This window comes from Amphibalanus amphitrite, unplaced genomic scaffold (assembly GCF_019059575.1).
Source record: "Amphibalanus amphitrite isolate SeventyFive unplaced genomic scaffold, NRLGWU_Aamphi_draft 000972F_arrow, whole genome shotgun sequence".
In the NCBI taxonomy this organism is placed as follows: domain Eukaryota; kingdom Metazoa; phylum Arthropoda; class Thecostraca; order Balanomorpha; family Balanidae; genus Amphibalanus; species Amphibalanus amphitrite.
This window is the reverse complement of record NW_024882466.1, coordinates 211,424-233,800: the sequence shown is the minus strand read 5'-3', so window position 1 is coordinate 233,800 and position 22,377 is coordinate 211,424. Positions and strand designations below refer to the sequence as shown.

The following is a 22,377-nucleotide window of genomic DNA, read 5'->3' as shown; positions in this document are numbered from 1 at the left end:
GGGTTATGCTGGGGGCGGGGGAGGGTATCACGGGTTATAGGGAGGGTGGGGGTGCTTAGGGAGGGAGAGGAGGGTTATGACGGGTAGGGGGTGGGGTAGGTTTATATGGTGATAATGACGTGTTAGGACTTAGGTTTGACTGAGCTTCTGATGTAACTGACCAGCTGACTGACTGACGTTGTTTTATTGACTGCACAAAAGGCAAGGCGGGCAGACTGCTGAAGTTTCTAGTTGACTTTCTGCATGAACGTCTGACCGCATGACTACCCTAACCTACTGATGTCGTGGCTCGCGACCTGGGATGTTCTCTCATATCCCTTGAGATGAGGTCTACCCTAAGCAGACCACTAGATGTACCTATTAACCCTCGCCCATGTAGGGGGGGGGGGTTGGTGCAACCCCCCCCTGAGGTTTTTCGGAAATAGTGTAAAAACGGCGGCGCGCAGCGCCGCCAAATTTTGGGTACCTTATGGGGCAAGCCTTGCGCATCTTTTGATAAAAAAAAATTTGACCGGGTCATGTCAGGTCACGGAGTTATGACGTCACAAAGGGAACAGCCTCCGGCCGGATTTTCACAAACTGAGTGCCAACGCCCGAGGTTTCCTGCCGGTGGTACGGACATCGGTTGATGGATCGTGATGAAACTTCCCATGCATGTTGGGGCAAGTATTGGCTATCATATGGTATAAGAAACTTGACCGGGTCAGGTCAGGTCACGGAGCTATGACGTCACAAGAGGAACAGCGTCCGGTACTATTTTTGAAAAGCGCCCGAACCACTATTTTGCTAATTCTTGTCAGCTCAATGGGAATATGCAGCAATATTAGCTTCTATAGGGCGCAAATGGACCTCCCAAATCCAAAAATACAATCAGATTTCAAAAATTTAAATTTTTGATTTTTCGAATTTCTGCCGCCGACTGTGACCTTGCCGACTTCCGGCGCTCCCAACGCGCCATTTTTAGAGCTAGGGAAACGAAATACATACCAAACGATAGAGAATTGATCAAGGAATACGATAGTGAAGGTTTCAAGTCGATATCTCCCACCGTTTTGCCGCAATCGCCGCGGAAAGTTGAAAAAAGTCTTTTTTTCCGAAAATTTGACCTTTGACCGGTCAAAAGTAGGTCAAATGTTGACCTAGGACCAAAAAATATACCACCAATCGCGAGATCTCGGCGAGAGCAATCCGATGGTCTTTTCCGCTAAGCTCTACGACGCTCCGTTTTCAAACGCCAAGGGGGGGTCGCACCAACCCCCCCCCCTGCATGGGCGAAGGTGGCAGATCGCCGTTTACGGGCGAGGGTTAACCCTGACTGAGATATTCTGTGATCTCTCGTGAAGCATTAATCTGTGAGAAGACTAGGATGACGCATTACCTAATGAGCATTACGTAGCCACTTATCAATGGTATGGGAGGTATTTATCAGTACCTGATCCGAGTAGGTACTGGTTCTTGGCAGCACAGATCTTATAAATGAGAATCTATGCATGGCAGACGCCCCAAAGCCCTGACCCACAGGCTTCAAGTTGTCGGCGATTGCGTTTCCACTCGAGAAATGCTCCGGAGCTCAGCATGCTCGCTTTTGTGATTTCGCTTGTTTTGAGAAATGTTTTGTTGCTTTCAAAGTAACTGATCATGAGCTTCTACTCAAACTGCAGTCAGTGGTATTGCTCGTTCCCACCTGGAGATATTTAAAACATAGCTTTTCAAAATTGCATGTGAATGAATTTTCGGATGTAGGCAAGATGTGCATGAAAATGTGCATGCAAATACCATAGCCTTAAAGGGTGCTTACATATTATAGCAAGTAACCAAATTTTCTAGAAAATTAAAATACTACGTACTTTCAAACATACTAATTTGATGAGTTAATTTCCAACTTTATTTCTGAAATCACATTAAGTTTCTCGGTTACCTGCATATTATAAAATTCGCGTCAGTCGGTATTGCAGAATGCCCATTCAAATGTATGTTGTAAATTATAGATTACGCTGGCTCTAGGCTCGGCAGCTTAGGTATAGCTAACTTCTAAACGCCACCATGTGGCTCTACTGACATTGTGAAGACATCCTGGCATGTCTGACCTGATATATTGTGGCTCTGTTGAAATAACTGACTGGGGGGATCATTCACAAATGCTGCAGCTCTGGCATTATTCCAGATCTGGCACCTCAAATCGTTTGCTGCTTCACTGAGAGCGCCAAGCTCTGTTTTCGTCATTAATAGTCGTTATAATATCTTTAAGTAAGGGATAACCATCGGTGAGCGCTTTGGTGGATGTCTGGTGCCATTTAGTTCCGTGTCCAGTTGCGTGCTGTGTACGCCGGGCAGTGTGTAGGAAAGTAGCCACTATGTAGTCGGAGGATAGCGGCCTTGGGCGACCAACTGGTGCTAAGTAGAGCTGTTAGGCGGCGTGGAGGGGAGTACCAGTCGTCCCCATTTTTTCTGTCGATCTGTACGGACTCGCTCTCGTGCGTCGGGGCGTCTCATGCGCCCTCTATGTGACCGAACAGATGGTTCGGCAGCCATGTTTTTTATGCGACCTTCGCGATGTCGCTGGAGCTCGAGAGTGATAACGCTGGACCAGAAACGAGTCCGATCGATCAGAGCGATCGGAGTGGCGACCTGCATGAAGCAAGTCGCGAGCCATTAACTACACCACAGTCTTTGTTTGGACTGGATACGTGTCTGTGGGTTTATTCCCTCTTTTCAAAAGCTTTTAAGCCAATTGCTTGCCAATGGCGGAGACTGTTTCGTTCTTGCGGTAATCAGGCCGCTTTTTGTAGTTGACATAATGAATCTTTGGCAGCAATGTCCAATTGATTTACTAGGTGTTTGGTTCTGACTCGGCTTAACGCTGGGTACTTAAGTCTTCCTTTGGACGAATCTTCTACGTCGTGTTCGAAAAATATGTGTTGTAATAATTGAGCTAATAAGTGAGTGAGTAAGTGGAAATGGGAGTCAGCGAGTGACTGACGGGGAGTGTTAGCAAGGATTTGTAAAGGATTATGGTGTTTCGTGTACTTTGATCGGCGGTTAATCAATGTCATATTGTAGACTGACAACCGTGTCCCTGGTTGAACTTTCTTCTCGGTGTCCAGACTTTTCATCAGTAAACTCTGTAAGCCGGACGGTCACCGAAAGGATCTGGTGATGGTTGCTATGCCGACGAGGATGGTAGTTTCTTTGTACGATATCGCCGTGACCTCCCAGGCCAGGTCAGCCTGGATTAGGTCGTCACTTTTGGTGTATTAATGTTTTCATAATGTTCTTACACTTGTTTTCTTACGGAGTACCGGTCGAGCTAATTCTTGATATTGCTATCGAAATAGAGGGCGATTTAAGTCTGGCCGAGGTTGTGCGCTATTATCGCAGCAGCAAGCCGCCGTGCTGCCTAATGATTGATCCTGTGGCGTCATGAATGTCGCGATAGGTCGTATGACGTCATAAATATCGTGATTTGGTTTTATGATGTCATAAATGTTGCGGCCGTCACACTGTGTGTGACGTCGCGTGTTTTGGCCCGGAGGCGGGCCGAGGGCGAGCTGAGCAATACGAAGTGTGGAGTATCTAATACAGACTCACTGCCATTGTGCCATGTGCTGGGGAATGGAGGTGACGGGGGCGGGACTGGCTGTTGGGTTGGCTGTTGAGAGGACCGCTTGAAACGCGTTGTGCTGCTGGAAAGATGGGTGGGATATAAGGGATATAAGGAAAGCCGAAAGGATGATTGGAACCGTGCGCTGAAGAGCCTTGGCACGTGTTCTTTACCCGCGCCCTGCTGGGGGGTGTTTGCACACACCCCTGCGGTTTTTCGCGAATATCTTAAAAAAAAAAACGGCGGCGCTTCGCCGCCGTTTTTGGCACACCTTATACATCTTTTCTACATATGTTGTAAAAATTTCAAACCCAGGTCACTTACGGTCAGGTCACCACTCACCAGGTCAGGTCAAGTGACCTCCCCAGTAAACATGCCGACGTCGGCCCGACGTCGGCCGACGTCGGGGTGACGTCGGCAACTCGGCATCGGCATGCCGACGTCGGCCCGACGTCGGTCCAACCTCGGCACGACGTCGGCTGGATGTCGGATATGCCCGCATGTTCCGACGTCCAGCCGAGGTCCAGCCGACGTCGGGCCGACGTCGGACCGAGATCAATTGCTTAAGTCCAGCCGACGTCGGGCCGACGTCGGGGCGACGTCGGACCGACATCGGCCGCTGTTTTGACCGTTAAAATAATATAAAATACATGTTTCATGTTTCATAAAGAGCTTCTGTATTCAAAATATCCTCAGGAAACTCAAATCTTCCTCCACGCCACCACCCCCTGATCCGGACTGGACGGGAAACTTTATCCCATTTGGGATTGCCCGTAAGCCGAGCTCGCCCGTAGCCGGGTGCGGTGAGTGCTTGGGGGCTGCTCGGCCTATCCTTTGGTCAGGCTCAGGCTCAGCCCCGGCAACTCACCAGGGCCGGGCCCAGTTCATATAGAAAGGCCAGTCGGCAAGTGTCACTTTGCCAAAGTGCCACTTATCAAAGGGACACTTTGGGAAACGTTGGTGCAGGTGTGTAAGAGTGGCTATATGAATCCATTGTGGGGTCGCCCTTTCCAATAAGTGTCACGTAACAGCAATGGGACCAGGGACTCTATATTAACTGGACCCAGGGTGTTCGCCAAGAAGACCAATGTCTCCATCCTATGATCCTTCCGGCTCTGAAATGGTCTTGTCAGACCGAAAGGGCATAAGCCAACAAAACAAACCAATTTCGTTAGTTGGATGCGTGGTGTAGTGGTTAGCGCACTAACCTCGCATTCGAATGACACGGGGTTCGAATCCCATCGCCGACTGATGCTTTTGGCGTGTTGTCCCAGTAAACATGCCGACGTCGGCGACTGGGGGGCTCGAATCCCGCCGCCGGTTGATATTTTTTGGCGCGTTGTCCCAATAAACATGCCGACGTCGGCCCCGTCGGTCCAACGACAAACGATCTCGTCAACCTCGGCAAACGATCTCGGCCCAACGTCGGCTCGACGTCGGCTGGACTTCGGCTGGACGTCGGAACATGCGGGCATATCCGACGTCCAGCCGATGTCGGGCCGAGGTTGAACCGACGTTGGGCCGACGTCGGGCCGAGCCTCGGCCCGACGTCGGGCCGACGTCGGCATGTTTACTGGGTCACTACATAAAAAGTTTCAATGTCTGTCATATCTACACCGAGTGACCGATCGCTTTGAAACTTTCAGGGATTGATAAGAGCAACAGTATGTACAAAATTTATATCTTGGAATTTTGCTATCGGACCTGACCTTCCCCATCATACCCAAGTCAATGGGAAAAAATGAAAGTCACCTCTTTTAGACGAAAGTCATTTTAAACACTCGAAAATACTGATCATGACTAGTAAATTTGACACTGAAAATGAAAATGTCACCCGTGAGCGCTTTTCACGCCCCTGAGGCCATCTCGGGTCACCAATGGTATCCGACAGTTTTTCGCGAAGAACTTTTAGTTTTGATAGAGGCATGCTAGAGCGATGACAACAATTTAGCTGTGTTTGTCTCGACGATACGGATCGACTGATGCAACTTGAACCTTACCGGTCAGGTTCAGGTCATGACCTTGCCAAAGGTCAAATTTTCAAGTTGATCTTTCACAGGGGCGCGGGAACTACGTTCAGACTGGGGGGGGGGGCACACCATAATAGAGATCAACCTAGGGTACCCCCAAATCTAGTTTTCTCACCGGTTTTAGGCCACTTATTTTTCATCCCTTGGCTTTTTCAACAAAAAAGAAAACATTTGCAAAAAAAGTGTGGTATTCCGTCTCAAAGCTGTGGGGGCATCACCCCCACGGCCCCAGAGTTGGGGGGGGGGGGCAAGCTGCCCCCACTGCCCCCGGCTCCCGCGCCTATGACCTTTCAGGGTCAAATGATAGTTCATTCGATGCGTCTTGACGAGAGGAATACGATGCTGGTAAAAGAAAATTCGTGCAAGGGTTGAGTCAAAAGTTATTGCCGGAAACCTTTAAAAAAAATCGGCTATTTTGGCAGCTTTTGCCCCCTGCAGCCTGCAGGCAAAACCGTTGATGGTAGATCAAATCCGAGGGAATTTACGCAGAAAAAGCGTTAATCGGGCTATCAAATGCGCTTTTCCGCGGTGCTGTAGCTTTATTAGTTTCCGGGCTGTGCGTCGATTTGTTGAAAATTGTCGAAATGCCGCCTTTCCCGTATCGCTAGGGTGAATAGGTCAAAAACGCCCCCCTTAAGCGCGAAACCTTCTGACACTCAACCCAACACAGATCACTTAAACCTTTGGGCACCATCATGTAGCTCATTCTTTTTACTACGTTTTGAGACCAAGAAAAGACACCTGCGTGAGGTATTTAACCCCCCCAAAAGGTTTTCGCATACCCTTGCAAAAGGGCGTTTTGCCCCATACCCTGGGTAATACGCCCACACCCATGTGCAAAGCGCCCCCACCCCATCTATCAACAGAAAATGATGAACATGGCAGAACTTAACGCCATTCTGACGTCATTTGTGGTCAACCTATCATAGCCTTTGGAATAAAATTTTGTTGCAATGTGTAAAATGGATGCCCGGAGGAGTCCTGAAAGTTTGGTGACGATATCTGCAGTCGTTTAGGATATACCAGCAAAAAAGGACAGGGAGAGGCCTTTTCGGCCCCGACCTACAGGGCGCTACCCTGCACTCTCACCACCGTGCAAAACGCCCCCCTCTCAGAAAACTGGGGGCGTCTTGCCCCATGCATCGAGTAGGCGTCTTGCCCCATCCACTCCATTTCCGGTCAACAAAATATTGACAAAAAACGCGCCACTAACGCCGCAGCATAATATATTCAACAGAATGACAATAAAACGCAGTTTTGAGTGATGTGCACAATAGCAAGTTTTGTGATATAAAGAGGGCATCAAAACATTAGGAATCTTCTGTAAAAACAACAAAAACAACACCCAAAACTAACATCAGCACCTACACACGCTGCTCCTCAAGACTCAGAACCGGAAATAGAGACCTACGTAAACAAGCAGCTGACTGTTCTGAAAGACAGGATAAAACACCTATCCGTCGATAAGAAATACGATTTTTTTAGGGGAGGCGTTTAACCCAGGGGTGCGTTTTCCCCATAGTTACCCTACGTGTCTCAGGAGCCGAGTTAGAGGGGATGTTCACTGTTCAAACACCCCCCTCCCCCCAGCAGGGCGTGGAAATCCAGGACCCCCAGCGGGGCGCGGGTTAACCCACGAGCCACTGGGGTTGTTGAATATCTCCGAAACCTGAAGAGCTACAAGCGTGAAACTTGGCATAGCGTCAAATGAATGCCTAGGCAATGATTAAGGAAAGTTTGGTGGTTGTAGCACAAGATGACGTCATAAAGCTTTGTGTTTTTCCTATTTGGACCATTTCTGATGTCGCTGAGCATGAAACTCAACTGTAAATGAACAAGACAGCACCTGCTGTCATCCTAAAACATGTAAGTACACTTTCAGCTAGTTCCTGACCAATAATAGGTCCTTTATAGTCGATCTCATAGGTATCGGATATCGTGAGGAAACTGAGAGTCGCAAATCTATAATTTGACTTCTGACGTCACTGCGACGTCATTTCAAATGGGATCAACACCAAATTTAGACACAACCCCGGCAGCCCGGCTAGTTATTCAGGAAGATGTGTGCAAAGTTTCGCTTCTCTATCTCTTCGTCTTGCGACGATATCGTCGCAGAAGTAAAGGGGGCAACTACATATATGCCCCCCCCCCCCCCAGCGGCCGGCGGGTGGCGCGGAGGCCCAGCGGCCGCCGGGTTAAACCCGTTCTGCTCCCTCTTCTCGTCCCTAACTCTCTCTCTCTCTCTCTCTCTCTCTCTCTCTCTCTCTCTCTCTCTCTCTCTCTCTCTCTCTCTCTCTCTCTCTCTCTCTCTCTCTCTCTCTCTCTCTCTCTCTCTCTCTCTCTCCTCTCTCCCTCTCTCTCCATCTCTCTTCCCCCTCTCTCTCTCTCTCGACTCTCTCTCCCCTCTCTCTCCCTCTCTCCATCTCTCTTTCTCTCTCCTCCCTCTCCTCTCTCTCTCCCTCTCCCTCTCTCCATCTCTCCCCTTTCCCTCTCTCTCTATCTCTCACTCTCCCTTTCTTTCTCTCTCTCCTCTCTCCTCTCTCTCTCTCTCTCCTCTCCCTCTCTCCCTCTCTCTCTCTCTCTCTCTCTCTCTCTCTCTCTCTCTCTCTCTCTCTCTCTCTCTCTCACCTCCCCCGCAGTGCATGTAATGGCGGCTCCGGTCACGCTACGGGCATGTGATCCGCGGTAACATATGGACTATTCTACGTACCTACAGGCAACCGACGTTATACACACGCACACATACATACAATTACAGACGTCAAGTCTCGTTACTTACACGCCTTTGTGATCTATTTTTAGAGCTAGAGATGGAAAACATGGGTTACCGCGCGGCTTCTGGAGGCAGGCAGTGTTGGTTCGATATGATTTGTCATTGTTGGTAGCCATCGACACCAAGCTTCGATAAACCGTTGCCAACAGCTAATGCGCACGTCTTCTGTACTAAATGATCGAAATGAACTTTGTTCTGTGACCGCTTCCCCAAGACCATCCCACGCCAAGGTTGTGATTGGTAGGATGTCAGCGTCTTTTATCCCTTACAACCAGGGACCGCGGATTCAAATTCTCGTAGGGTGTGCAAGATGTGGCGACTGGGCCCCCCACCTCACGCCGGGCCCCTTCCAAAAAGTCAGCGCCGCCACTGCTCCGGAATAAGCCGGTTCTACTAAGGAAGCGGGGCGGGAAAACCTTCAAAATTGACGGTCGTAAGATGACTGAGCGAGCATCTTACGGTCAGGAGATGCATGAGCAGAGTAAATGCACATGCATGCATGCAACGTGATCCAAATCGATCTCCGATTTTACCAAGCAGGCCCCTAAAGGCTTACAGTGACCTTCAAGGGCCCCTACGGGCCTCAGAGACCTTTTGCACAGTTGATGTTGGCACACTTCTTTTTATCATGGATTACATGAATTAGTTTAAAAATAAAACACGGCCGGCGGGATGTTTGGGCCCATCGATTTGGCCCCTATGACCTATGGGGGTCTGGCCTCCGGCCCCCCTTAGCTTCCCCATTGCTCTACGGTCCACACGCTGGCTTTGGGGCCCCATAAAGGCCGCACGCCAGCTCCTGAGACCCAACGCCGGCAATTCTAAGGGTCACCGGCGCACCGCACACGGTCTTTGAAGGTCCCATAACGGCCTCTGGAATACCTCATGTACATAGAACTAGATGCCGGCAGCGCTCTTGCGTTGCCTTGGGCCAGAATTGGAGGAACGGTGCTGAGGGCACACACCGGGCAAAACCACCGAAACCCAGACTGAGCTTGGACTGAACCAGGAACCTGAAACCAACCGAAACATCCCAAAAATGCTTGAAAGCACGCGAGATTGGTGTGGATATCTACCTACAGTAAGATATGAATTAACTGCACGTGCATAGTTCATGCCCCAGGCACCCCAGTGCAGTCATTTTCATGACATCATGTAGCGTGTGTCTAGTTCTATCAGTGTACCGACTTTTGTGTCGCTAGATCGACGTTTCCCGGGATCAGAGGATCCCTCGTCAAAACCGTTATCCGCCCCCCGCACGCGCAGCTTGCACCCCTCGGATATTATCTCGCCGGAATGTCGTGATCAAATGTATTCTTCTTATGACCTGCAAGTTTTGAACCAGTTAGAGCTGCCGTTTACCCTGCAGGCGTGGCAACGTACGAAGGGGTGCAATCGGCTTGCACGTGCATAGCTCATGCACCACAGAGTTTAGCTCAACCAAATGTGCATTATTTTGGAGGCCTTGCCTGGGACTACCATTGAACCGATTTTGAGGTTGATAGCTTAAAATTTCTTTGAGCCAGAGGACCTCACGTCAAAACGGTTTTCCGCCCCCAGCACGTGCAGCCTGCACCCCTAGCAGACGGTGACCCCACTGGAAACTGGTTCAAGGTGTTAACGATGTGTCCCGCCAGTATGGCTTTGCCCGTGACCTCTGGTTGACCTGTAGCCTTGACAAAAAATTTCGTGTCACCGAAACTTTGAAGCGGAATAGCATGTGCCACGAAGCACCGAGCGAACCGAGGCCAGCACCAAAAGTTTACCTCGCCGGAGACGAATCAAACGGTCCCACTTTCGTCCCGATCGGTCCACCCATTTTGACTCCAGGTCCAAAAAAGCTTGGACAAACTCACATACTCACTCACTGACAAACAGGTTCAGGATCTCAGGTATCTCAGGAATCGGCCTGGGGCCTTCAAGAGCCAGTTAGGGCCCTCGGAAAGTGGCATTATACCCTGAGATAGCTGTGTAAGGCCCTCGGGTAACGGCTTGGAGCCCTCGGGCATCGGCCTGCGCCCCGGGCATTGGCCAGAGGTCCTTGGATATCGGTCTAGGGCCCCTCAAGAGCCGGTGAGGGCCTTCAGAAACTGGGGTGGGGCCCTGAGATAACTGTGGGGGCTTTCAGGTGCTGATGCGGGACCCTTAGGCATCGGCCCCAAGAGGAGGTTAAGGAGGGCAGGGGGCAGGGGCCCTCAAGAGCCGGTTAGGGCCCTCAGAAACTGGCGTGGATCCCTGAGCTAGCCATGTAGGTACTCAGACACCGGCGTGGGACCTTTAGACATCGACTTGGGGCCCTCGGGCATCGGCCTGGGCCCTCAAGAGCCGGTGGGAGCACTAAAAATGGCGTGGGTGGGGTTCTGAGATAACCCCTGAGATAACACTAGAGCCTGTTCACGCCTTCAGGCACCGGTGCGGGACCATCAGGCTCGCGCTGGGGCCCTCGAGAATCGGCTTGGGACACTCAAGCGCCAGGGCCGCATGGGCCCCCACAACGAACTGTGGGTGTGCAAAAATAGGTGTTTGCACACCCTCAGGATTTTCAGGGTGTGCAATTGCACACCCTGCCCCCCGGAATCCGCGGTCCCTGCTTACAACCTCATTTGTTGTGCAATTTATATAATCACGACAACGCATCGACATGTGAGGTGATGTTTGTCCAAAAGATCGCGGTTGGTGTCAAGGCCAGTTAGAGGTCAAGACAAGGCCATCGACCTTTGACGACATCGATTGATGTTTTAGAACTTAATTAAACTTTCCCGGCGTATTTGTCGAAGCTAGTACCTACCTACAAGTACAAGGTTTCGCGTATCAGGCAGTATTTGGAAACTGTGCACTATTTGAGCGTTCGAAATACGATTTCTTTTTATGACCTCTGGTGACTAGACCTCTGGACTGATAAAAAATGAATGTATTTTCTTCGTGCTTTCGACGACCTCTAAAATGTCGCTTATATTTGCTTGAAGCTACGCATTATGTAGCCTAGCAGCGGAGTTCGATGGGGCGTACAAATGTCCCATTGCCCCACCCCCGTCTCTGTGCATTATGAGCAAACCATCGCTCGCTGGCTAAGCCCATATTGAATGTCTTCAAACAGCATAAAATTTGCCCCATGGCGCAATAAACCCAGTTCAGATGTAGACATGGTCTGCGGTGGAGGAAGCCTATGAAGAAAGACAGCATTCTTCGTAATAACGGATAAAGTCTGAGTCAAGTCCCAGCACAAAGTAGGTATATCCGTTCTGAGGGGAAAAACAGAAGCTAATGAGGTCCCTAAGGTCAATGGCGATCTTCTAAAATAAGCATACAGGTACGGGCACAAATGAGGACCGTATACTCGTATGTCTATTATGTAACATGGTTACGGGAACCATTGCACACGTGGTCTCTACAAGCTACATACACATACTAGCCCTGTTGATGTCAATCAACACTTCTACTGTTTTGCCGGCCTTAACGAGAAAATCAAGCTTTACACATTAAAAGGTCGTTGTATTTCGTGATAATAAATTATAGGCCAAAATTAAAACAAAGTTAGTTTTAGAATTCCCTCAGATCAATCACACATTCAGTAAAAACAAAAATCGATTCTCGCGCATTTTTCAACGCGCTGACAGCCAGGCAACACTTCTGATGAGCCAAGCAAATGCATCATGGACGCCTCATCCGTAAATATTCAATTTGTTGTTTTGGAAACAACATCTTCCCCCCTCCGGAGGGACAGAATGGCCGTCCAATGTTCGCTTCTCAGGCAGCTACTTCCTCTCATATCCTGCTCGCTGGCCGTTGAAGACTCAGGAGTCCGCTTCCTGGAGCACACATATCTTGCGCGCTGGGCGGTGCACTATGCCGCCGCGCACCCTGACCCGAGCCGATCGCACCCGGCCGTCTGGTCCCGGGAAGACTTCAACGACTCGCCCGAGTGGCCAGTAACCGCGCGGCACACCGTCATCCGCCAAGAGAATCAGGTCACCAGCCACCAGGTTTCGTGACTCTGTCGTCCACTTTCTGCGACAAACTAGACTGGGGACGTATTCTTTGAGCCAGCGGCTCCAGAACTGATTGGCCAGTGCCCGACTCTGACGCCAGATTCTTCGGCTACTGATGCCGCCGTCAGTGACCAGTCCTGGTGGTAGCTGGATCGATGGACGTCCAAGAAGCAGATGCGATGGCGTGAGCGCCTCCAGACTGTCAGCCTCCGTTGACACGTACGTTAACGGACGACTGTTGACCACAGACTCCGCCTCCGTGATGACGGTCTGCAGCACTTCTTCAGTTACCAGGAGTCGACCTAGAACCGCTCTCAGAGCCCTCTTCACCGAGGCGATCATTGACTCCCAGACTCCGCCCATGTCACTACTGGCGGGGGGGTTGAAGTGCCACTGAATCTGATCCTGGGAAAGCCGGTCAGATATGACTGTTTGGTTCCAGCCTCGAATAAGCTTACGTAGTTCCTTCTCTCCAGCTCGTAAGTTCGTTCCATTGTCAGAGAACACCTGTGTCGGTCGTCCTCTTCTCGCCACAAACCTGGTGAACGCCATCAGAAAGCTATCCGTAGACAGCGTCCGAGAAATCTCCAAGTGCACTGCCCGCGTGGACATGCATGTGATCAGCAGGCAGTATCTTTTCTCGGTGCTGCGTTTTCCCGTTTTAATCTGAAGTGGGCCAAAGTAATCAACGCCGACTGAGTTGAACGGGTAGCAGCTGTCAAAGCGGGCCTTTGGCAGGTCTGCCATGCGTGGCTGACAGGGTGTCGCACGCCGACGGCGACAGAGAGGACAGTCGCGCAGCACCTTCTTCACGAGCGCACGTCCTCTGGGGATCCAGTATTTCATCCGCAGATCATTGAGCACGTGGTCTACTCCAGAATGCATCAGTCTTTCATGTGACGACGTGATGATCAGGGCGGTCACACGGCTGTCTCTGGGCAGGATCGCCGGGTGGCGAGTTTCTTCGGGTAAGGGTGCGTTAGTGAGACGGCCACCAACTCGAAGCACACCGTCTCCATCCAGCTGAGGTGTCAGCGGCTGCAGGTGGCTGTCTGTACGAACGCCACGGCCCTTCTCTAGCGCTGAGACCTCCTGAGCAAAGGAGGTGCGCTGCATCTGGCGCACGATGGCGGTCTCTGCGCTCTGCAGCTCCTCAGATGACAGCGGGCCAGTCAGCTTCCTAGCTGGATTGCCGTCTACGCAATAGGTCGCTGCAAAGTTGTGTAGAAATCGGCGAATCCATCCCATGGTTCGCTTGAATCGCGCCCAGCTGGAAAACCGACCAGGGTCCGGTCCTACGATCGCGTATGGCTGACCTTCACAACGAGTGGTCAGCACAGCCTTTGCTTCTGGGTCGTTTTTGTCCACTTCAGACCGCTCACGGTTGCTCGGCCAGTATTCCTCCGGTCGCCATAGGAAGTCGGGCCCTCTTACCCAGCGGCTGTCTCTGGTCAGTTCAGAAGCCATCAGTCCACGGTGTAGAGTTCACAAGCCGGCTGAGCTGTGGAGGTGTATTGCACTATCACTGACCAAAACCAGACTGCCCTCTCTCTCCGATCCAGCACACACATCGCCTCGCTACATATCGGCCGACCCATCACACACTGACACATAACTCGGTTGGTGTGGCCTGATCACGCTACCCAGCCACCGACCAATGACAGGCGCCCACATCGTACCAGGGTGGGGTGACCCAGCACCCGGTCACATCGAGCCGGTACGAACCGGTACGGGGCGGCCCGGCAGGCGAGGCCCAAACCAGAACATCTCCCTCCCCCTGAAGAACTTCTTGCAAGAAGTTCTAGTCGCTGTAGCCGAGCCTGTCCGGACGATGTCGTTGACGTGAGCTGCGCCTCAGCCTTGCAGGGGGCAGCTGGAACCGGACCCGACGTTCAGGAACGTCAGATGGGTCAGGGTCCGTAGATTCGGGTGACGACTTGTCAGTTGCAGACGGCCTGTCTGCAGAGCGGAGGAAACGCCTGTTCCTCCATAGTACTCTTCCGCTGGGGAGCTTGACGTGGTAGTCTCGCTTGTAGCCCACGCCGATGATGACACCAACTTTATCCCATCGCTTGCTGATGGGATCCTGAAGTCGGACATCGGCTCCGATCTTGAGGGGTGGAAGGCTGCGAGCCGAGGAGTTGTAGTGCTGCTCGCGTTGAAGACGATCCCGCGCAGCCCTGGCATCGCAGTCGTCGGCGCGCAGTTGCCACTCCGGGGCGAACGCACTGCGATGAGCTGGAACCCAGGAGCGGATTGGATGGCCAAAGACGATCTGTGCTGGAGAGCGGCCACTGGCGCCAGGGGTGTTCCGCAGCTCCAACAGTCCCTGATGAAGCCGCTCATCGTCGACGGAGCCGTTGGTCGTCGTTTTGGCGATGAGGTGCTTGATGGTCTTCACCGCAGCTTCAGCATGCCCGTTAGACTGGGCGTAGTATGGCGTGGAGAAGACGTGGACCACGCCCCACCGCTTGAGGAAGGCGGCGATTTCTCTGCTCTTGAATTGAGGGCCACCGTCTGTGCGAAGCCGTACTGGTACGCCGAGTGTGACGAACACCTCTCGCAGAGCTTGGATGACCTGCCGACTGGTTGTGTCTCCTCGTGGGAACTGGAAGATCACTGGCCAGTTGGAGAGTCTGTCCACACAGACCAGGAAGTCTCTTCCAGAGAGTGTGAAGATGTCGGACGACAGATCCTCGAAGATTCTTGATGGTGGTGGTTCCAGCACTATCGGTTCCGGTGGTAGACTCGGTCGGCGCTCCTGGCAGGCGTCGCACGCTCCAACCGTGTTGGTGATGTCGCTGTTGATGCCTGGCCACCAAACGGTTTGACGAGCTCTGCGTTTGGTTCTATCGACGCCTTGGTGGGAAGCGTGAAGAGCCTCCAGGGTGGCCTTCCGTGAAGCCGCAGGGATGACGATGCGACATCCCTTGAGGATAAGGCCACTGTGTGTGGATAACTCATGACGGACACTCCAGAAAGGACGGAGAGGCTGAGGAAGCTGCTCCTTGGAGACAGGGAAGCCATCCGTGACAGCGCGCAGAAGGAGTTGGTACTCGCTGTCAGAACTGGCGACTTCAGTGAGCTTCTCCAGACGTGGGTCAGGCAGGTGAGTTTCACCTTGCAGAACAGTGATCTCTTGAATGGTGCTGACTGATACCCGGCGGACATGACATTCCACCTCCTGGACCAGTTGATCGTCGTCAGCGGTGGGCTCATCGACAGGAGCGCGAGAGAGCGCGTCTGGGATGACGTGCTCCTTCCCACGGATCCACTTGGCGGTGAAGTTGAAGAGCGACGTCTTCTCCTTCAGTCTCTGTAGGCGGGAGTTCTCAATGGTGTCGAGAGTGAAATCGTTCAGTATCGGCAGGAGTGGCCGATGATCCACGAGGACTTCGAAGTGTGGGAGGCCGCGTAAGAAGATGTGACACTTCTTCAGCGCCCAGACGATCGCCAGCAGCTCCAGCTCCACCATGGCGTATCGGGTTTCCGTGTCCGAAAGGAAACGAGATCCGCATTGCACCAGACGCCAGTGGTTACCGTGGCGCTGAAGCAGGGCGTATCCGAGGCCTTTCCGTCTTGCCGCATCTGTCTGCAGCATCGTGGGCAGAGATGGGTCGAAGTGCGCCAGCACAGGTGGCGCTGCCAGAGCCGCTTTCATCGCGTCGAATGCGGCCTGATGGTCTGGAGTCCAGATGAAACTGTTGCTTGGCTTCAGTAGACCACGCAGAGGCTCGGCTGTCGAGGAGATCTCTTTGGAGAAGTCGCCGAGCTGCTGGACGAGGCCCATGAAGGATCGCAGCTCCGTGACGTTGGTAGGCGGCGGGAACTCGGTGATGGCAGAGACCTTGCCTGGCTGGACTTGCTTCCCAGCAAGTGACAGCGTGAAGCCGCAGAAAGACACCTCTTCCACGGCGCAGAAGAACTTCTTCTCATTGAGGGTGATGCTGTGCTCCCGACAGCGGTCGAGAAGAGCTCGGAGATGACGCTCGTGCTCTTCCAGGGTCTTGCTATACACCAGGATGTCGTCGACGACTTTGACGAAGTTGTTGAGTCCCTGAAGAGCGATGTCACCTCGTCGGCAATACTCATCACCAGTCGAGATCAGGCCCATCGGAGCTCTGAGAAACTTGTATCGGCCCCAGGGAGTTATGAAGGTCGTCAGATGTTGGCTCTCAGGATGCAGAGGCAGCTGCCAGTATCCAGACTTCGCGTCCAGTGTTGAGAAGAACCTCGCATCCGTGGGTACCTGTGAGATGGCTTCACGAGGCGTGATGAGGGGATGTAGAGGCCGCTTGACAAACTTGTTCAGCTTGGTGAGGTCTATGCAGATGCGTACACCAGTGTCCTTGGCAACCAGCACGAGAGGATGACACCAATCTGTAGGTTCTGCGCCGAGTGGTGCTATGATGCCTTGCAGAACCATCTGGTCCAGCTGCGTTTTGACCTCGTCCCTCCAGGCGAAGGGAACCTGCCGAGCCGTGCGGACCGCAAACGGCGTGACTTCCTCAGTGACATGGATGACCATTGATTCACCGGACATCGGTTGGAGTGAGTTCTTGCCGTCCGCCGTGAAGACATCACGGTATTCCTTGACAAGCTCTTGTCGCAGCTTGCCATGCTGCCGAACAGCAGACTTCGGATCCGTTGGCGACGTCCTCCCTTCCCCATCTGAACCGGTCGTGACGATGCTGTCAATAGCAGGTCGCTGACTTCCAGGCTGGGGGTAGTGGTCTGGTAGGATGGCCAGAGACTTGGCGGTGTACCAGGCCAACAGCATGCCGCGAGATTCCGTGAAGACGTACACAGTGTCTCGGATCAGCCTGTCTTGAAGGCTGATGAAGACCTCGAAGGTGCCAGTGCAGCGCATGGGTTGCAGGTTGGCAGCGGAGATCTGGATACTCGGCGGTGGCGACAGATCTTCCTGCCGCACACCGAGCTGGCGCGCCAGCTCAGCACTCATCACAGAGATCTCTGCGCCTGAGTCAGGCGTGGCATCGACAGTACCAAGGAGGGTGCCGTCAGCACGCCGAAGCTGCACAGCAATCTTCGGTGCCTGCTGAGTCTTGTGCAGACTGCCGACCACGACTTGTGGAATGGAGACTTGGTTCGAGTGCCGGTTTCTGCTCCCAGATCGCTGTGCCTCTGGTGGCTGGTGAGCCTGCTGCCGTTTGCGGCATACCGCCGCCAGATGGCCCTTGGTGCCGCAGGAGTAGCAGGTGAGATTTGCAGCAGGACATGACCTCCTGGGATGGCCAGTGCCGCCGCAGCCCTCACATGGCCGTTCTCGTGATGGGCTCCGCTGATTCTGGCGTGATGACACCCGGAAGACGCTCTGATGCGACTGATGGCCTTGAGTGATGTCCTGCAGAAGCTGGTTGTTGGCTTGAGAGGCCTCCTCCGATCGACAGATGTCGATTGCGCACAGCAGCGACGGGAATGGCCGGAGTGACAGCAGCTTTCGACGTGTATCCTTGTCCCGTATCCCGGACATGATGCGCGTTGTGATGCGGTCGTCCATGCAGGAGGAGCACAGCTCGGCGTCGGCTGCTAGCTCCTTGATCGCGATCAGGAACGAGTCGAATGACTCTCCCTCTTCTTGGTGTCGTTCTTCAAACTTTACCCGGTCGATGGCGACGTTGTGCTGAAGCCGCAGATACTGCTCGATCTTGTCCAGCGATGAGCTCACGTTGTCCGAGTGCGGGCAGATCCCGACGGCGTGCAGACTGGCGGCACGCATGTCTTCAGTGAAGCACGCTCGCAGGTAGGCGAGCTGGTCCTCTTGACTAAGAGTAAAGATGCTCCCCAAGCGGTAGTAGTCATTCCAGGATGACCTCCAGAGGCGAAACTCACGGAGAGTGGCAGACGACGACAGCCTCACTGGAGGAGATACCGGTGGCCGCCTGGCCCCGCTGTCTGTATGAAGCGGCGCAGAAGCTGAAGCAGGAGCTAGAGATGCTACAGCACCGGTTGCAGTAGACGGTCGTGTCGTTGCCAGCTCTCCAGCCGCCTGTGGTGAAGTAACAGGATTCGCCGATTCCACAGCGCCGTCCGTTGTCGGTCCAGCGAGAGCCGCAGGATCTACCGCTGCAGCTATTGGCTTCTTGTCAGGTGCCGTTGTTGCCGTCAGACGGTGTTCTTGTAGTTCCTTGCGGAGAAGCTCGATGTCTTGCTGATGTTGTTCGTGCTGTTGTTGAAGCTGCTGTTGTAGCTGCTGCTGAAGCTGAGCCAGCCACGGTGGTGCCGAACTGCTGTCTTGGTCGTCGGAGCCGTCCATCTTGCACTTGGAGCGTAGGTTGTACGGCATGCGTCGCCGGCCAGCTGGATAGGCACCGGTGGCAACACCTCAGCTTACTTGCAGCAGGTCCGTAGATGTCGGCTGCGCCATGTAGAGTTCACAAGCCGGCTGAGCTGTGGAGGTGTATTGCACTATCACTGACCAAAACCAGACTGCCCTCTCTCTCCGATCCAGCACACACATCGCCTCGCTACATATCGGCCGACCCATCACACACTGACACATAACTCGGTTGGTGTGGCCTGATCACGCTACCCAGCCACCGACCAATGACAGGCGCCCACATCGTACCAGGGTGGGGTGACCCAGCACCCGGTCACATCGAGCCGGTACGAACCGGTACGGGGCGGCCCGGCAGGCGAGGCCCAAACCAGAACACACGGGAGCAGTCGTCGGCGGGGTTGCATTCGCCCGGTGTGTGCCTCCATTGATTGGGATGCGTCGAATCGCGAATCTCAGCGACTCGATTCGCAATGAAGGTATGAAACCTTTTACTATCATTTGAGATGTAACTCAGCACGACTCGGCTGTCGCTCCAGTATATGGTATCGTGCAGTTCCAGCGTCAGCTCCTTTTTCACACAGGTGGCCAGCCGCACCGCCAGAACGGCGGCCTGAGTCTCCAGACGCACGATGGTTAGCTTTTTCAGAGGAGCTACACGACATTTACTCATGACGAGCGCGCAGTTGATCTGTCCGTCCTCGTGTATTTCGCGGAGGTAAGCGACGGCACCAAATGCCCTCTCCGAGGCATCACAGAAAATATGAAGCTGTCTCAGCGAGACCGCTGCGTTCTGAGCTCCATACCAGCGTGAGACTCTCACATCAGCGACTCTCGGTAGGTCAGCCAGCCACAATGACCACTGGCGTGACTCCTCATCAGCAAGAACGGCATCCCAGCCCAGTTGGCTTGACCACAGATCCTGTAGCAGCAGCTTGGCAATGAGCACAAACGGCGAAACCAGTCCGAGCGGATCGAAAATGGAAGCCACGACACGCAGTATTTCTCGCTTTGTCGCCTTCTCTACTGCAGGTGTGGGTACAGTCACATGTAGGTCATCAGTCTGCGCGTCCCACGTCACGCCCAACACCTTCTCCGAGGGTAGCTGGACGCTCAGGTCGGCTGCACTTGGCACGCGCTCAGTGACTGGGATCGAAGATAGCACATCTTTGCTGTTGCTTAGCCACTTTCTGAGACGAAAACCACCTCTGGCTAGAAGTTCTGTGACCTCTCTCACCGTTTGTAGAGCGGTGTCACTGTTTTTCTCTGACGTGGCTAAATCGTCCATGTAGAAGTTGTTTTTGACCGTGGCTGTCGCTGCACGTCCAGCTGCGGTTGCAGCCCCCTTTTCTTCAGCGGTGCGGTGTAGCACAAAGCTCGCAGAAGCCGGTGACGACCGTGCACCGAAAATGACTCTATCCATCTGATAGATCTCTGGCGGCTTTCCGGAATTCATGTCACGCCACAAGAATCGAAGTGATAACTGATCTTCCCTTTTCACAGCTATCTGAAGAAACATCTTCTCGATGTCAGCAGTCACAGCTACGGCTTCCTGACGGAATCGAAGTAGCACCCCGGGGACCGTCTTGAGCAGGTCTGGGCCCGTCAACAGCTGCTCGTTTAATGACACGCCTGCATATTTAGCCGCGGCATCAAAAACGATTCTGAACTTCCCAGGCTTCGTGGGATTCGTGACAGCATGATGTGGTAAAAACCACTGTTTGCCGTCCTGATTCTCACAGTCGTCTTCGACCTTTCTTGCATATCCGTTTGACATGTAGTCCTTCATTGTCTGTCGATAGGCGTCAGCCTTGTCCGGTGCTCGTTTCAGCGCTCTTTCTGTGGCTTCTAGCCGCCGCACAGCCATCTGATAGTTGTCAGGTAGCCTTACGTCCTGGGATCGCCACAGGAGACCCGTTTCATAACGGTCCCCGCGCCATCGAGTTGAATGCTCCATCTGTCGCTCGGCTAGCCGATCTTCGTACGAGTGTGGCTGGGTCATGGCGTGGGTGGTACCGAATGCATCTGTAGTCCACCATTCTTGCATTAGCTCCGTTAACTCGTCATCAGCAGAGCGGTCTCTGACCATGTGCATGATCTCTCTCGCTCCCACAGGGACCAAGCTTGTGACCTTTCCTGTCAGACACCAACCGAAATGTGTCTTGATCGCCACTGGCTGCCCCGGTTTTCCAATCCTGGTTTCTTTTTGCACGACAGCTTCCATGACGTTCGCGCCGAGCAGCAGCTCCACCGTCTGGTGATTTGTGTCTGGCAGTTCTATGTCGAACAGATGGCTCCATTTCTCGCGCTGGCTCCAGTCGACTGTCGTGGGGCGGACGTTAAGCTGCGGCACCGTGAACGCCTCCGCCACCGTCACGATCTCAGTCTCGCCGCCTGGGGACAGTGGAGACAACTGCAGACTCACCTTCAAGGACGGTTTGCTCGGACCTGAACTTTCAACATTGCTGAGTCGCAGCCGTTCGGCCGAGCCGGTAATGGACAGATCCCGGACTACTTGTTCCGTGCAGAGGGACGTGTCTGCGCCAGGATCTAACAAGGCGTGGGTGTCACGGTACGATCCTCCATCTCCATGAATTCTCACAGGAACAACTTGCAGGAGTGTTGCATTCGTTCTGGTAGGCAACTGACCAGCCGCGGTGGATAGCACGCGCCTCGGATTGTCTGCCTCCGCGCCAGTTGATGGCCTCACACATATCTGAGTCGGTGCCGTGATGTGAAGCAGGTGATGGTGCTTGCCCTTACATCCATTTTGCCCACACACTGTCTTTCTAGGACACTTCCTAGCCCAGTGAGCATCACTGAGGCAGCGGAAACACCGCCGGCAGTCCCGTACCAGCCGGAGGCGCTCCTCAGGCGGCGCTGCTAGCAGAGTCGGACAGGCACTCAGCTCGTGCCACTCCGCCTTGCACACACTGCACTGCTCGGTCCCGGTCGCTGTAGCCAACGTAGTGCGCCACGACCCAGCCGGTGGCTTCTGACGCTGCTGCACCCGGGATGGTGACGACCTTCTGTTGCCTCTTGACTGCGTTACCGGAGCTGTTCCAGTCTCATGTTGGACCAGACCTGGCAGGGCGCGGCGACCAGCCAACACAATTCCCTTCAGCCACTGGTCTAGGTCGGCCAGCGTCGGAAAACGCGGCAACAGCTCTACCTCTCTCTGACCCCACTGCCAAGCGAGAGAGGCTGGTAGTTTTGAAACAACTTGTCTGAGGTTCGTCGTGGCGGTCAGATCACCCTGGAAGTGAAGTGAAGAGAGGACGCTCACGGCAGCGTGTAACGCTCGTGATAAGCTTGTCAGAGCGCTCAAGTCATTTTGTTTCACAGCTGGGTGCTGAAGAACACTCGACAGGGTGCTGCCGACTACGCTGGAAGGGTCTCCAAATTGTAGTTCCAGCTCGTTCATGGCCTCTTGGTAGAGGCTGCCGTCACATAGCAGCCCTCGCACTGCTTCACGAGCATCGCCAGTCAAACACGACTGCAAATGAACCATTCGCTCGGTGTCCGTCAGCGACCGGCTCTCGTGCACGAGTGTTCGGAACATGGCGCTCCATCTTGGCCATTCTAATGGCGCCCCGCTGAATTTCTCCAGCGTCACCTTCGGTAGCGCCGAGCACTCTCGTGTAATGCCACTGCCGGCGCCGTCGGACGGTAAGTTTTGAACCCAT

General features: G+C 53.4%; 1 protein-coding gene across 1 annotated transcript; it reads right to left on the bottom strand.

Annotated features, from left to right (window-relative positions):
* Nucleotides 1-14,194: 14,194 nt before the first annotated feature.
* On the bottom strand, nt 14,195-18,133 carry LOC122368738 (uncharacterized protein K02A2.6-like). The gene has a single exon (XM_043342957.1). The coding sequence runs from the start codon at nt 18,131-18,133 to the stop codon at nt 14,195-14,197; it is 3,939 nt and encodes a 1,312-aa protein (XP_043198892.1).
* Nucleotides 18,134-22,377: the final 4,244 nt, after the last annotated feature.

Bases quoted from the DNA above. Each gene is read 5' to 3' on its own strand.
- LOC122368738 (XM_043342957.1), bottom strand. From the start codon at position 18,133: ATGCGTGCCGCCAGTCTGCACGCCGTCGGGATCTGCCCGCACTCGGAC.